This window comes from Colossoma macropomum, unplaced genomic scaffold, assembly GCF_904425465.1.
Source record: "Colossoma macropomum unplaced genomic scaffold, Colossoma_macropomum, whole genome shotgun sequence".
NCBI classification, from domain to species: Eukaryota; Metazoa; Chordata; class Actinopteri; order Characiformes; family Serrasalmidae; genus Colossoma; species Colossoma macropomum.
The window spans coordinates 13,393,608-13,410,843 of record NW_023494806.1 but is presented as its reverse complement, the minus strand read 5'-3'; the positions used below and the strand labels follow the sequence as shown (position 1 = coordinate 13,410,843).

At 38.1% G+C, this 17,236-nt stretch overlaps 1 protein-coding gene across 1 annotated transcript in view; it reads right to left on the bottom strand.

Annotated features, from left to right (window-relative positions):
• The window catches only part of msh3 (mutS homolog 3 (E. coli)), a 90,964-nt gene that overhangs the window by 18,163 nt on the left and 55,565 nt on the right, over positions 1 to 17,236 (bottom strand). The window contains exon 20 of the mRNA XM_036598947.1: positions 11,481 to 11,638. Coding sequence (XP_036454840.1) covers positions 11,481 to 11,638 — 158 coding nt within the window. The remainder of the gene's footprint in view (positions 1 to 11,480; positions 11,639 to 17,236) is intronic.

Below are 17,236 nucleotides of genomic sequence, written 5' to 3'. Positions count from 1 at the left end.
AACTCTGTTCCTTTTTCTCTAGGTGTCAATGACTTTCTGATTCTAGCAGTATCTGAGCTCAGGACTGGCTTTCTCTCTAACCTATTGGTAACTAGTGAAGATACTTTCTCTGGTTAGACAAAACACTTTTTGTAAGTCGCTCTGGATAAGAGCGTCTGCTAAATGATGTAAATGTAAATGTAAATGTAAACAAGCAACCTCAAACAGGTCAGCCAGGGAAAACAGCAGCAGTAGATGACAGAAACATTGTGAGAGCTGTGAAGAAAATAAAACAAAAATAACAGCCAGTGACATCACCGACAACCCCCACAGGGCAGGGGTCAAGGGTCTAATCTAATCCAATAAAAACAATAAGGCATTAATACTTGTTTTCCTACAGAAGGCCAGATTGGAATTTACGAGGAAACACAGTACAGAGTTTTATGGATTCATGAGACCAAGATTAACCCCTACCAAAGTGATGGAAAGGCCAAAGTGTGCAGACAGGAAGGATCTGCTCATGACATATAAGCTCATCAGTCAAGCATGGTGGAGTCATGTCCTGGGCTTGCATGGCTGCTCCTGGAACTTCTGGTTCAATAATCTTTATTGATGATATATTGACTGAGCAGCAGAAGGAATTCAGAAAACTGCAGAATCATTCTGTCTGTCAGTTTACAGAGAAATGCATCCTATCTAATCGGGAGGAACTTCATCACGTAGCAACACACTCAACATAATAAAATGTTATAATCATGGGAAAAAAGACTACATTAAAAAAGTCTTCAGACCTTAACCCAATGAAGCATGTATTTCACCTCCTGAAGAGGAGACTGAAGGAATAATATAGTCTAAAACAAACAATAACTGAAAGAAGCTACTGTGAAAGTCTGGAAAGATCATCACGAAAGAATCATAAAGTTATTGCAAGCAAGCAATAAGGAACATAATAATGTTATCTACTTTAATTTACTTGAAGACTATCTGTTCCTTTATATTTGCTCACCTCAAAACTGGGTGGTCTGCCACCAAAGGTGCCATGTTCTAAGTTGTTTAACACATCTAGTTGTAAATGTCAGGAAATAAAAGCTGATATCCTGCAAGCTATCGTTTCACCCTAAATGTCTTCAGTGTCTTCTGTTCCAATACTTTCAGAGGACATGGTCTATACTGGATGTACATTAATTAATAAAAACAATAAGGCATAAATACTTGTTTTCCTTCTGTCAGAAATACATGTATTCTGTATCAGAATGATCAGAATACATGTGTACATGTATTCTGATAATATACACACTTAAAATAGATGGTTCTTCAAGGGTTCTTTAGCAAAGAAAGGATTCTACATGATTCAAATCATGAACACTCAAAGAACCCTTTGCATGCTTAATTGGTTCTTTGCATCATGAAATTGTTCTTAAAATTGACGGAGAATGTGCTGTAGATGTTCTACATAGCAACAAAAAGGGTTCAGCTATTGTTACAAGCTTGACATCATAACAACAGCAGAACCGTTTTTGGTGCTATATAGAATCCTTTTCAAAAAGGTTCTATATAAAACCATGTTCAGCACATTCTCCATCAATCTGAAGAACAATTTTGCCATGCAAAGAACCATATAAGCATGCAAATGGTTCTACATAGAACCCTTGGCTTTAAATACAACCATTGCCTTTACTAAAGAACGTTAATTCTATATATTAAAATCATAAAATGCATGTACAGTTTCTATTTGACCTGAGCATTCCTGTCCAATTCTGATGAAGGACATGCTTCTAGACGCATTCAGAATAGAGCTTAAAATATTTATCTCAACGATTTACTATGTAAATTATTTATATAACATGAAATTAAAACTACATATAAGTTTGGCAATTCTGAGAATCTGAGGTTAACAGCTGGACCCTGTCGGGTTGGGACATCAGTTTCAAATATTTGTCAGACTCAGGTTGGGTCAAATATTTGAGATTATTTTTTAAACGTTAAAAAGAAATGAGTTTCTAGTAGTCTGTTAATTATCTTTCAATAACTCCTAATATGGCATGCTGGAGGTCATAAGAGCAATGAAAAAAGTTTATCCAGAAAAAACCTTTTGGAATGTTGTTTGACCGCTGAAAACATTTGTTAAAGTGGAGTTTAAACTTAATTTGGAAGAGCTGATTAGTACACCCTTAAAAATGGTTCTTTAGGGGTTCTTTAGTAAAGTCAAAGAACTATTTGACTACATAACTATTTCTTCATGTTATTTTTTGGTACTATACAGAGCACCTTTTTTTCCTAAGAGTGCATGCTATTAATTTTTTTTTCTTTATGTGTAACAATGATCTGGTACCTTAACAGACGCTATCATTGGTAATGTGGAGCATCGTTTAGTTTTGGGGGGTGTCCGAGTTTGGACAGAAGTTTGTTGGACTACAGTCTGGTTCAAAAAAAAATTTAGCATTGTGGGTCGGGTTGGCTGAGTCAGACACAGTGCTCTTAAATTACGACTAAATTACCAAAATTACAAAGCCAACTGTAGCTCTAGTTTAGACATCTGCATAGCATCAAAATAAACGTCATGCTCTGCCTACAAATAATCACCTCTCACGTATCAGATAATGTTAGCGTTAGTGGCTAATTTAATTCTAGTCACTTCCAATAACCACAGTAACCACAGCTTCTTTTGCAGATACCCAGAGTAAAAATATCTAAAAACAAACATCTGTTGAGTCAACTTGCAAGCCATTTTTCACCCAGTGTAGCAGTGACTGCTACAATTTTTAATACATTTAACCTTTCTTTGACCAAGGAAGCCAATTTAGAACAAAATGCTTATTTACAATGATATCTTGGCAACTGCTGGCTTACTTTAGAAAGGGCCTTCTCAGCACTGAGGCTGGTCAGCTTGAATGTCATCATTGCTCTGGTAACATCACTCATATCTGGTCAGTTAAGGACAGGATGTTTTCATTTGTGCATTATTCTACATTCTAGGGACAGCTCAACAGCAGCTCGACAACAGCCCTCCATCCAAGAAGCCCTTTCTTTCACTGAGGCCAGCAGCAATTACCACGAAATGTAGTACACGGCCCTACATTGCGGAAACAATCTTGTACTCCCAAAAAGTGGTTGGTGACAGATAAAGGTAATTGAAAACTAAGGAATCTGCGTCAGCAAAGCCCTAGGGGAGGAAGCCGACAGATTATTAGTTTGAATGGCTTCATCCTTTTAAGGCTTTTTAATGTGCATTCCACTTCATTTCCTGTTTCCATAGCTACCAGAAAACGATGAGGGAAGAAGTGCTCAGTAACCTTGCTGATAATTCAATAAAAGTCCATCAGTGTTCACATACCATGAGCGCAGAATGTGTGGTAACTTCCAGACCAAGGACACGCTAAAAAGTGGGCAACTGAGAAGCTCTCAGTAAGAGCTGACCTCAAAATAGCCATAATTTTACAGGTTTCTGTAAAGTTCGCATTAATAATGCCCGTTCTATGTCTTCAGACCATGGTCTCACTCTAAAAGACTCGCCTGCGTCAAAACCTAAACACAGACTGGGTCATTTAGCACCATGTTTCAGGACCAAACAAGGCGCATTCTGTACGAAAAAGCAAGTGTGCTGTGAATCAAGCTTGGACTACGAGACTAACTGCACAGTTTATGCACCATTTACAAAGATAAGCGCAAAACTGCTTGCAAATGCATATTTATTTGAAGCAGAATCTCACAAAACATGGGAGTACTCAGCAAAAGCTGGGATTCTGGATGCTTGCATATACTTCCAAAACAAAGGTTCCTAAAGAGTTCCAGGCTTTGACATAGTGTTCTATAAAACTGAATAAGCTTAGAACCTTTATATTATGTGGAGGTTCGTTAAACTTTAAAAAGGTTTAAAGGCTAAAAGATACTCTCACATCTCATTTATCAAAAGCTTTTTTAGGAAACTTTTATGCCATCCCTCCAAAGAACCCTTTTTAGTGAGCATATTCTCATCAATTTATTAATGTTCAAGCAACTAGCAAATCGTTTTTGTTTTGAGTTTTCTTCACGTCTTACCAGGTGTAAATTATCTGTAATGTCTCAAAAGCAGACATTGCGGCTAGATGGAAGCACGAGGAAAGGATGTTTGAAAACAGAATGACATTACTGGAACACTCACAGCTCTTCACTTAGTGACATGTATGACACTGACTTCTCATGTTAATGTTTTCCAAATTCCCAAATTCTGGTCCACGGCCATTCTTTTTTTTTCCATAATCAAAAGTTCCCAAACTATCTCACTGACAAGTTCCTTTGGCCTGCTTTTCATAAAACTTGGGAAAAAAAGGTGTGTGTGATCATCCTGAGGTGAATGAAATCCGTGCAAATGAAAACATTTAAAATGAAACTATTTGAAATCACTTCAAGTCGGTCACTGTTCCCTCACACTGCAGTTCCAGTGCATAAATGCAATTAGCACTGAGTATTTGCTCCTTTGCTTGGTCGGGTCCAGAGTGCACCACGGGCCGATGCACCCTTCAGGCTTAATTGGCTGCTGTTTGAACATGATTTTCACCTGTTAATTAGAACAAACTGACAAATCTCTGGGGAGGGAAGGCAATTAGTCTCCAATGTGTTCAGCATCAGAAACAATGCACTGGGCAGCAGGTTGGAGAACGCTTGAGAAACAAGACCGAAATCAAAGTTCTGTGGTAAACTCTTCACCCTGCTCTGTCACCCTTCCAACTCATGTGGACATCATGCCTTTGCCTTTCAACTGTTTGTAAAATGCATCGGCACAATGTTTATACACACACACACACACACACACATACATATATATATATATATATATATATATATATATATATATATATATATATATATATATATATATATATATATATATATATACATACACACACTTATGTTAACAGCAGTGTTCAACAGCGTACAGAAATGGTGTTCAGTATTTTCTTCAATAGCAAAAGCTATATCGTTATTTCATTATTTGATAACTGAGAGTGATACAGTCTCAGTTGCCAAACCTTTCAGGTTATTAGGAAAACCTACTCTTGAAATCAATTCAAATATTCTGATAAACAGGAAGCTAAGTGCCGCAAAATACACCCAAAGTATTAGCTAATGCTGTTTAATGTAGGCATGCACAATAATATAGGAATCATGCTGGCAGTGGTAGATGTTTTAATTCTCCACACAGCTAACTTAGGTAGACAGAGTTCCAATTTCTACATTCTATAAATGTGTATGTATTGGCACTGGCACTCGCAGATATGCACAGAAAAAATATGGCATCAACCCACAATTCCCATAGCTGCGCATCATAGGTTCGACTCGAGCTGAATTAGTTTTATCTGGAGAGATACTGTAATTTAGGTGTTCAGCATAAAATCCACGATTTTAATCCAATATGAATCTGCCATGTCCAAGATGGCAAAGTAAGTCTGGAGCAAAGTACCTTCTATAATTTGTCAAACTCAGTAAGACTTAACGGCAGCGTAATAACTACACCTACTAGTACACATCGGCACCCCTGTTTTTTGGCAACCAGGAGACAAGGATAACCATAAAAATGGAGCTTAACTTGCTACAACTCCTCTATTTTGAAGTTCAAAACAGGCCTGCTGTAATCTAGAACATTTTTGGTGATACGCTGATTAGAAGGAGAGTGAAACGAAATATCTGAAGGTATCTCTCACAGGATAGAGTGATTTCTGTGCTGTTGGGTAACACTTGTTAGGTTGAATGAGCCCACTTTATTAGCCTAATGCTATTCTATCTGGTATTAACTGTAAGTTCAGTTGCTTAAGTGGATCGTTTAATTTTAATCTTAAAGCTGAAGTGAACATCCAAGGCTGTGATGTTTCGATCCAGACTATCTGAGGTAATTTGGGTAAATTACACAGATCCTTTATCCTGAACAAATCCCTTACAAATTTCATTATCAGGCCTCCTCTGGTAAAACTAATCCAGCCCAAATAGGGCTATAGTTTATAGTTCCACAAAACTTTCCTTAATTGAAAAGTAATAACAAAAAAAATTCAAATTCAAAAGAAGTCAGGCAGTGTGTTTGTTCCAAATGTGTGGTGCCATATCTTAATCCATCCTATGCTCCACTTTAACATGCACAGTAGGGCTGCACTTACTCACTGAAGTTTTACAATGGCATTTGTCCTCAGGTTGAAGACGATGTTCTGTGTAAATCAGTTGGTAAAAGTTCTGTGTTAATTAACTGATGTAAGCCAAAAATGTAAACTGTTTTTCACTAGCTACATCATTATAAATTTATTTGTGAGATACATTCTCTCTGTGATACTGTAAAATGTACATGTTCTTTGTCATGTATCTCCATCAGCATTTGAGCTTGGCAAAAACATGCTAAGCAAAGCATAAGTCACACCTGATACCAATTAGTGGATCACTATGGGCATGTTTTTGTAAGCCTAATTATGGCAGCACACTGTCAGCAGAAACATACCACAGTCTACCAGTAAACAAGCCACTGCCAAACTGTACTATATACGATACTGCACACTGGCAGACTTCAGAAATTAGGAAATATACATTAAATGTCAAACAAGCTTGTAAATGCTGTGTTTACACATTGCACTTAACGTAAACACATGGCAAAGTGCTAAACAATGAGAGCACCATAATTCCTAAAAAACAGCCCAGAGGGGCAAAGGGACATTACGTCCAAAGGGAACATTCAACGATTACAGTAGATTATTATGCTTGCCACTAAAAAACAAGTGCGCACCCATAATACAAAATAGATTAGATGAGTTTGATTTGATGAACCAAATAAATCAGCTGAATGAAGCTAAAGATGTTTTTCCATTTGCCTCTGAACAATAAGAGCATTTAGAGGGAACATGACTGTGAATATACTGATCTGTTTAAATTACTACCAGAGGAAATGTTCTTTTACAGGTAATCAACAAAACATTAGTGGAAAAAGGAGCTCACTGAAGATTTATAATAACATAAAAAATGACACTTTTGAAAATGAACACAAAATGCTTATTGCTTATATTAGGAGCTCTAGTTTCTAAGCAGATTTCTGTATGGGAAGCATTGCTTTCACATCCTGTCCAGGCTAATGCACCTGCTGGTTTCTTAATAATGTTAGAAACAAGATGCTATACCATCAATATGCTTGTTAACACTGAACCTTCTCATGACGGTTGTCGTATGTTATGTGTAGGTAACAAAATACAGCTTTAATTTCTCATCTAATCACTAACAGCCTATTACAGAGGGTCGTCCTGACTGTAAAATAAACTGAACAGCTACTAGAACTTGAAGTTCACCGATGTAGCGTTTAAAGTTGTGAGTGCTCCAAATGAACGAAAAATTGAATAATGGAGCTTGCAATTTACAAGCATAATATGTACATTATGCTCATAAACTTTTACATTTCTAGCCTATAGCATGTGTGCTGCATACCTGAACATCTCAAAAAAAAAGAAAAAAAAAGTTATTCCAGTACTCAGGGCAGCGTTGCATCTCATACAGAGATGAACAGAGCAGGCAGTTCATTCTAGGGCCGAACCAAAGCTGTTCTGAGGTCAGCTCAGAACCTCTCACTGCTCACTGTGTAGTTTCATCGCTTTTTCCACAGTGAATCTCAAAAAACCCAACAAACTTTCAAAGACCTCGGAGTCCCAATGCGAATCACGAACACGACAGGTTATTAAGCAGAGATTGGAGGGTTTAGAAAATAACGCAGAGCTTGACAGATTTTGATTGGCCATAATACAGTGACAGCACTCACAGAAAACAAATCAAATTTCATCATCCCAGAAATGCGGCATAATAAATATTCTGTTCCTGTCTGATTGAGTAAGGCTGTGATACTGTGTTTGCGTCCCAGAGAAGACTGTATTATCATAAGGGCGCTGTTTCTACGTTTACTTTCATGAATGAAGGAAAGTGGAAAAAAAAACCTTCTGAAACTTTCCTTACAGCTAGTTACGGCCATGGTTCCAACGCTGATATGGTTTTCCCCTGAAAATCTTGGCTCCTCTGAATTATGAGTCAAAATATGAATATTGCTACATGCAAGCTAACCATGCTGCACAATTAACTGACATCATAATTATTAATTGTAGACATACTTTTATAAGACATCAATTCAATATGCATGAGAGTTAACCAGCTTATAACATGTATGTAGCACTTTTCATATTTTGAATACTAAACAACCTTGTAATTCAGAAAATTTAGTAACTTTTTTTGGGGAAAAACATACACAGCATAAAGTGTTTCAGTTTTGGAATACGTTTGTTGACCGGGCGCAATAGCAGCAACTTTCAAAAACACCATTCAGTTCCTAATATTGGCAGGATGCTGGGTACCGAATGACTTCAGCGGCCTATAGTGGTCATTTCACATGTAGTACTGCAGAAAGTGCTACAAAATGTCACAAAAGCTGTGTGTGTGTGAGTGAGTGAGTGAGTGGATCAATCAATTATGCCTAAATCCCAAACAGTCTGACCAAAATGAGCCTGGACCACTTATTTTAATTGGGCTTAGCTCCAGTTGACTAATACCCTAACAACTGAACCGTGCTGTTTATATGATCACTTCTCAGTTAGACTAGCAGTCTTATTCAGGCAAATGTCGAACCACTGGTAAGCGTGTAAACGTAATTAATGAGACCTTTACAATCACACAGAGCAAGTATCATGTGAAATTAATGGCAGACCCTGAATGCATTTCTGATTAGGCTGAAAGACATTTTTATCAGCATTCTGTAAAGCTGGCAACATTTCTGGGACAAACCAATATGCATAAAACCCATGACCACTTTGGTTACTGTGAAGTTCTCAGCCCATAGGGCTGCCACTCTAGATACAGCATCCCCTCCTAAACTTTCCTTGCATTTTCTCTCTCCCTCTGTACCTTCAGCATCCAGGCTAATTACAGTGAGCTCAGGCAGCTGCACTGGTGGCCATGGTTTCCCTCCCATCTCCAGACTATTCCAACAGCAGCCTGAAGTCTACTTGGCCTCTGAAGTGTTGTCATGGCCACTGGAGCTTGAACTGTCAGCTGTCCTGCCTCAACCCGCTCATTTAGCGACCAGGAAATGAGGGAACAATGGCGCTGCACGCGTCTGATTATTCAAGGGGAAAGGCAAGGGGGGGTTGGAGGAGGAGCGTTTTCAATGCACTCATTTGAGAATGCTTCATCACAGCCCTCTGTTTGAGCGCTTTATTACCCAATATGGGTGCCATTAGGAGCAAGACGTGGTTCTCCATTAGTGGAGAGCAGGTGGGTGGAAATGATCGATGTTCTTTGAAACAGATCTCGCACCCTGAGAGGAGAGCGTTTAATGGGGAAGTCTAAATTGAAGACCGAAGGTGGGAGAGAGTGAGGGATCTGGGAATCTTTTATTAGAAGATATGATTATGTAACAAACAGACTAGAGATGTGCATCGCAACACTCAGTAGACAAGCGAATGGGTCAAATACTTATGAATATATTCTCAACTGCTGAGAGATAAACAACCAATATACAGTAGGAATGTGCATTCCGTCTAATTTTAATACTTGATTTGATTGATATCCATATGAGTTAATGAACAGGTTAACCGTAAGAAAGAAAAATGATGGCCTTCAGCTGATATAAAGGCAAAAAAGATAAATCTTTTCACCACTTCTGGGTTACATCAGTAGGTTTAAAAGGAAATGAAGAGGAGATCTGAGTGATGGAGGGTGCCCCTTCAGATAAGCTAATGAGTTAACATTAGAGGTAACAGTAGACCCAACTAGTGCAACATTAGTCTGTGAAGGAGATACGTCATCTTTTACATTAAGGTCTTTCCTCCTCAGTGGATTTTTTTTTTCTGAACATGTTAAAGAGAACATAAATTATCACATCCATTCAACACAACACAACAGTACACTTTCACCATACAATCAATTTTGGTTACGACTTTATCCATCATTAACTATGAACAACAGAGCAAGAAAATGACAACATAGTGAAAACAAACAGCCTCAACTAAACATGTACGACAATAATGATACTGAAATAAAAGACAATAATAGTAATAACTACAAAAGTGTATTTCCTGAAGAAAATGCAGAGTGATTGTGCAGCTTAAGCTAAGATGTTGCTAGGCAGTTGCTATGGTAGCCCAGGTGGTTGCAAGGATGTTGTTAGAAGGTTGCTATGGTATCCCAAATGGTTACTAAGGTGTTGCTACATGGTTGCCAGGGTGTTGTTACAAGGTTGCTATGGTATCCCAAATGGTTAATATGGTGTTGCTACATGGTTGCTATTGTATCCCAAATGGTTAATATGGTGTTGCTACGTGGTTGCCAGGGTGTTGCTACATGGTTGCTATTGTATCCCAAATGGTTAATATGGTGTTGCTAAGTGGCTGCTATGGTATCCCAAGAGGTTGCTAAGGTGTTGCTTGGCAGTTGCTATGGTATCACAGGTGGCTGCTAGGGTGTTGCTAGGTGGTTACTATGGTATCCCAGATGGAACTTTGGAAGACAAAAGATGGGAGCCTAAGTAACACTGAGAACAGAGAATTATTTAACCAATGTCACTTATTGCAGATACCTGCTAAGACGTCTTGGCCATATCCTCATTAATGCATCCTTGCACTCATGTTAAGTCACCTATTCTTTGCAGCTGCATAACGTATTTGTACAGTATTGTGCAAAAGATAGATACCACCCTTCATGTTTAATTTACAGTCAAAATGGCCATTGAGAACAATTTTCCAGTGCCATAAAAAACGATAATTAACTGAAATCACACATAAGCCTTAACAACTAAATAAAATAATTTGTTCAAGATTTGGTGTGTGCACATTTTGCCTTTATTATATCTTCCTTTCGACTTGCTTTCATTTTTTCAAAGAAATCTGTAGAGATATTTTTCCACACCTCCAAGGTTTAGTCTCAGAAATTGGTTGCATTTTCTACATGTTGACAATCCAAATTAGCCCAAACACATACCACATTTGGAAACTCCTGTTTTTTCACTCATTTTCATTGTACTTTAACCTTCTTTATACAAGTGGAATACTTGCTTCTAATCTCCTCAGAGACATGAAAATTAGTCATTTGTGCTTAATGGCCATGACTGGGCTTGATAGCCATTTACTTGACAGTAAAGTGTATAATTGTGGTCTCTGACTTTTGGACACTATTGTGCATGATTGTAAATATGAGCAAAAATGCTGCACCACTGTTGGCCTGTATGTTTTCTTCCTCACTTCCAGTGATGAAGTATAAAGAATAAATGAATAGTGATTTCAATATTTGAATACTGCCACCTGGAACACCTTAAACCGAAGGCTTATTAACCAGTTACTAATCTCAAGACTTATTATTCATGAATAATATAAGTTATGTGCGTTATGAGAGCGAGGATCTGAAGTGTAGCTTCACATATGAGTCCATGCAGTTCCATTCACACATGCATATATGAGTGCTATAATTTTAAATACACCAGAAAAGGAAATCAGGAGATGTAAAAAGGGGAAAGGCTATACCTGGTAAATATGCCATCCACAATGCCAACTGATGCCTCTGCAGCTGGTACGAAGGACCCCAGTTGGGCCATGATGGTGATCAGAGCAACTTGACGAATGTATGAGCTTTTCCCCCCCATGTTGGGCCCAGTGATAATCATGGCTCGCTTACCATCACCCTGAGAAAAAAAGTCATAAAAGCAGATGATAACATAGTTAAACAGATGTTACATATCTATTTGCCGGCACTGGCCTATTCACTAGTTTATTGTACTGAAAGCTTTGACAATACACACTGTCAAACAAAGGTGAGTATACCGTATTACTGTTATAACAAAACTGTGTATCTTTGAAATGGAAACTGTCATGTACATTAATACAATGAGATTTTACTGTAAGTAACAGTCTGGGTCATTTTTAAATGACTCATCAAGGCTCTTTCGGTGTTATCAACTGTTATAAAATGAACACTGAGAAAGTGTAGTTACAAGGTTAAGAAGGTTAATCCTGGGCAGATAAAATGTGAAAGTAAATGACAACAATATGGCAACGTGGTAAAAATATCAGAAAAGACAAATCATACTAATAACACAGGTAAAGATCTTGTTGGGATGTAGGTCAATTTATTAGCTTTCTAGCTGCTTTTGATGGTGGGAGGTGGTAGGGTGGGGCAATAAGGCAGCCCTTCTTCATCTTGAGAGGAAAATGGAAAGTTCCTTTTCAAGTAAGGGCACAACGTTCCAAACTAGAAAAATAAATGTAGAGCAAAAAAAGGAAGTGTTTTCAGGCCCCAGCCAACTAGGCAGGTAACTTAAAGAACTGTATAGTTCTGTAACGGCTGACTATTATAAATCCTGACTATCGTAAATCAAAAGTGAGAGAATTTGACTCACCACAGACACTGTGCAAAAGTCTTAAGATATCTGAGAAAATGATATATAAAGCTATTTTTCTAAGAAACAGGTATGCATTCGTTCTGAAAAGACACTTACATTAGAGTAAATTGAAATAAGTAGACAATACAAGATGATTTTGTCAGTCTGCCAGTTCTCTGGAATCATAATATTTATAGTTACCATCCAATTCTTGATGTGTATAACAGCTGGACTTCAGGAAGAAGTCAGCAACCAAACCTGTGCTGTTCTGACCAAGATATAAAGAACTTTTTTGCTTTACCTTTTTTAAAACCAAACATAATTACTTGCTAGGGTATTTATGTTTGTATTTATTTTAAATGTTATGCAGTGGTTTTACTGGCGGAAATACACTTACTGTCACATTCCCTGGCTGCCTAAAACTTTTGCAAAGTACTATATGTTTAGACCAACTGAACAATGACTGTGATTTCACTGATTCCAATAGCATCTGCTCAGGCACTGTGATTTCTCAAGGAGACTTCTACTGCTAATTTCTTGTCAAACCCGTCAATCTTGGAAACTGTCAGCATACAATATTAGGATTCAACAATAACTAGGCGGCATAGTTCTGCATGTGCTATTCTATGCTGTTTGGAACATTGTGCACGTACCCAGAGACACCAAAAAGGAAATTCATGTTTTTCTGCCCGTCTTTCACCAATGTGTGAATGTGCCAGTCTGTCTCAATTCAGAGCATCCTCAAGGAGAACCCAAAGTCAGCCTTCTATGCTAATGAAGCAGAGTTTAAGGATGTTAACTTAGTATAGTAGGCAGTAAGCTATAGTAACTATAGCTGTATAGTAAGTACATTAGCTAACAAGTAATGGACGCTTATCATACATGTGAGTTAGTGTGTAATTCAGATAAACTTTATGACACTGTATGACATTAAAAATGAGCAAAAGTACACATTAAAGCTAAAAGCAGTAGTAGCAGTTATCTTCAAGCCTTTTTGCCCATTCTTTAATTGAAAGCAGTATGTTATACAGTGTAAGAAACCACATAATCAAGTTTATTTGAGATTGCTTAACAATTAGACATGGTTTGGGCAGGTTTGTGACGATTTAGGCATTTAGTTTGCACAACGTTAATAGCTATAAGCTTCCATTTCTTGTTCAGTTTCCTCATCAGCCCCATAGCAAACCTCAAAAACGTCTTGGCTGACTGACTACTTTTGAGGTATTAGCCGATATTTGTTTTTGAACTAACTCATCACTTGAAGGCGCTCAACATTTTAAAATTAGCTAAAGGCTACTTGCTAATTTGGTGCTAGCCTAAGACTCTGGCCTGTATACAGTCATCAACATAGAGCTAATGGAGGATAGCAGTCATATTTATGCCCTTATTATACTGGATTAAGAGTGTCGTCCAGTGAAATTTACAGTTAAAGCCCAGAAAGAAGCCAAAATATTAAGAAAATAAATCTCAGAACAGTTAAAAAAGTGCAAAAGTGCACTTCAAATCCTATTTGAAATGAAAAGTCCAACATCTTGCTGAGATTTCATCTGATAATATTGTTGCTAGAATAATGAGGGCGTGCATAAATGGGCTAACACGACGGCAGATGAATTTCATCTTCAATTCATCTAGTTTTGAGTGGAAACAATCCATAATCCACTGGCTGAGAGAGAGAAAGAGAGAGAGAGAAAGCGAAAGCCTGACAGAGAAGCACACTGGTACAATTCAGAAGGTTGGCGCATGTTTCAGTCGCATTTCCTCGCCGGCAAAAAAGGATTAACCTGCTGTAAAAAACACAGGGCAGCCTCTGACATCAGCGCAGCCACCCACAGCCTTCTATTCGCTATATCTAAATGCCTCAGCAATAATCAGGATTCACAACGTCCCCCACATCTACAGGCAGCATGAATTCAAAGAGGCTTTTGGCCAGTGCAGACAACCTGTAATAAAAACAGATTAAAACAACTGATAAGGACTGATGAGCTTTTGACAGCACCTGTGAGAGAGGCAGTACTACACTAGGGCTGTGCAATATATCATTCGTTCATCATTGTTACAATACTGGCCTTTTTACTGATATCACAGAAGGCTGCGATATGCAAATTCCCTCTAATCAATTATATGTTCTACTCTGTGCTGTGACCAACCGTGTCTATGTCTCCCCAGACCTGCATTTGTACAGACATTCATATCTGCATATGTACAGGCATTCACACATCTCTTTAGCTCCTTTCAAATGAGATCTGATTAATCTATCTTGTTCTTTATTCTGTTTACTCCTTTTTTTTTATTTGTCTCTTAGCTAAATAGTTGTTAGTAGTCTATGTGCTTGTCTGGTCTGTTCAGTATGTTACATGTTATGTGTGCACTCACCAAGACTAATTCCTTGTTTGTGTAACATACTTGGTGCAATAAACGATTCTGATTATGAATTTTAATATATTGCAAGGCATATCACAATCACAGTATGTAGCATTATAATCTGATATTTTGTCCATATCACGCAGCCCTATGGACCCATGAAGTTTCTTTCACTGTCCACTTCTGGCCAGGGGCAAGTCTCATTTGTAGCAAATCGCATGAGAGCTCAGCAACTTAAATGTTTTCCCACTAATCTGAACCAATCTGATTCCACCCCATTCTATCTCAAAATAAAACCAGAAATCACTGCTAAAGTCATCTGGACTACTGTAGCTCTAATAAACAGACTCAATCCTATGTACACACAAAACAACAGAGTGGAGTGCTGCTGAAAGGCAGGCGGAGAAAGTCACTTAACACAGCTTAATTACAGGCTGGGCCATGGCAGTATGATCACTGGGTAAAAATCAGGGCATTAATAATCCTTTGTTTACAAATATCTTTTTCTCTTTTCAGCTTCAGATTTGAACAGGGCAGATCTCTGGGCAGCAAACATTTCATTACAGAGGGAGCTTGTGGGAGCGGTACGGCTGGCCCAAAAAGGATTTTACAGTCTCTGAACACTCGTTCTCTATACAATCCTTAAAAATATTCATATTTACACTTCGTAATTAACCTTCCATTAAGTATGTATGTCAGTTAGTTTTTTTAATCAAAATATTCCAGTTTTCAATTTGTAAAAAAACAGTTTTATGCATTTATCCATCACTTTTTATGTTGGACATCTAAAAGCGGTCAAGATACAGATGTCCTGTTTTGTAAGATCAAATGAGATCAGATGAGTCTGACTGGATTTTTGCGTACCTGAACCTTAATTACCAGTTTAGCTGATTTACTGAATGAAAAGCTATGTTCATTCTGCACTGCTAACTTGCTCCAAGTTCAAATTCCACTTCAAAGCAAAATAACTTTGACAGGCAAACATTACTGTCATTCAGAACGGATGACTGGGTAAGTTATTTTAATGTTTTGTATGAAATTTACGGAGGATATATGGCCATTTATAATAAAAATCAGCTACAAAAATGCTATCAGCTAGCCTGCTAGCACAGTTGCTGTCACTCAATTCTGCTGCAGCTAAACAAGTGACTGAGGACACGATTGGCTTCTTCGCTTGAGTGATGTTCAACAAAGTTATAACTAAACAAACTGACATACAACCTGGCTATTTCGCTTTGTTTAAACTTTGTTTGCCATTTTCATATCTTTCACTAACTTATCTTGTTTCAGTCATTCATAGAAAATGGATGACTCTAATCATAGGAGGAAGCGTGGCTGTGTTCAGCCTAGCTTACATTAGCTGGGTATGACACGATGTCCATTCTTAAGTAATTGTCTTTTTTTTTTATGACAACTTATTTTGTTGAAAACAGCAACCAATAAACCAAACACTGAAAACTGTCAGGGATCTACAAAAAAAGCTTCCAAATACTAAATAAGGAAACAAATACAAATACAAACACTTGAGTATTCAAATTATTCAGTCCTAGAATCCTAGAAAACCAGTGTACAAATGACATTGAATTATGATTAAAGGTGCAATTTGTAAGATTTTTAGGTTTAAACATTTCAGAATTATGTAAAAGTTATCAACAGAATGTGAAGAAACAACAGTTTTGACGTTACATCACAGACGACTGCATGCTAACCAGCTAGCCCCGGCCCATCCTGTCTCGTAATACCGTTTTGTACCTCTTGTCAGTCATGTTGAAAGTACCACCCCCGGTTGCACCATTTAAGGACAGATAGCCAATTAAAAGGAATAATACTTGACAAGTGATCGTTATTACCACTGCTAGCCACTCCCAGCAGGAAACGTTTGGCAGCAAAAAAGTGATATAAATAGAAGCGAAACAAGAGTTAACGTAGGGGTTGCTTTCCAATGCTGGAGACAGCTCTTGGCAAGTAAAAGGATGAAGTTTGATGTTGAATTCATTTCTTCTAGACTGGTGAGAGTGAAGAGTGGGGGCAGTCATGGGCTGGAGGTTAGGGAAACGGCCCTGTAACCGGAAGGTCGCCGGTTTGATCCCCAGAGCCGACAGCACGTGACTGAGGTGTCCTTGAGCAAGGCACCTAACCCCCCCGACTACTCCCCGGGCGCTGCGGATAGGGCTGCCCACCGCTCCGAGCAAGTGTGCTCACTGCCCCCTAGTGTGTGTGTGCTCACTATTGTGTTGCACTTCACGGATGGGTTAAATGCGGAGGTGAAATTTCCCCGGTGTGGGACTAATAAGGGTCACTTAACTTAAGAGGAAGCAGGAGGAACTTTTCCTTGGACAAATTCCTTTCCTTTAAACAAATAGGTAACAATGTAACAATGGTTATAATTGTAACAATGGTTATAATAACTCTAAAGATGTGCCACTATGGTATACCTGCTCATATATATTTTGTGTACAGCTAATTGGAGGCAGTAAATTCCGAAGCATATGAACATTACTGAAGGCCTTTTTGATAAATTTGACTAGGTCACAAGACTAT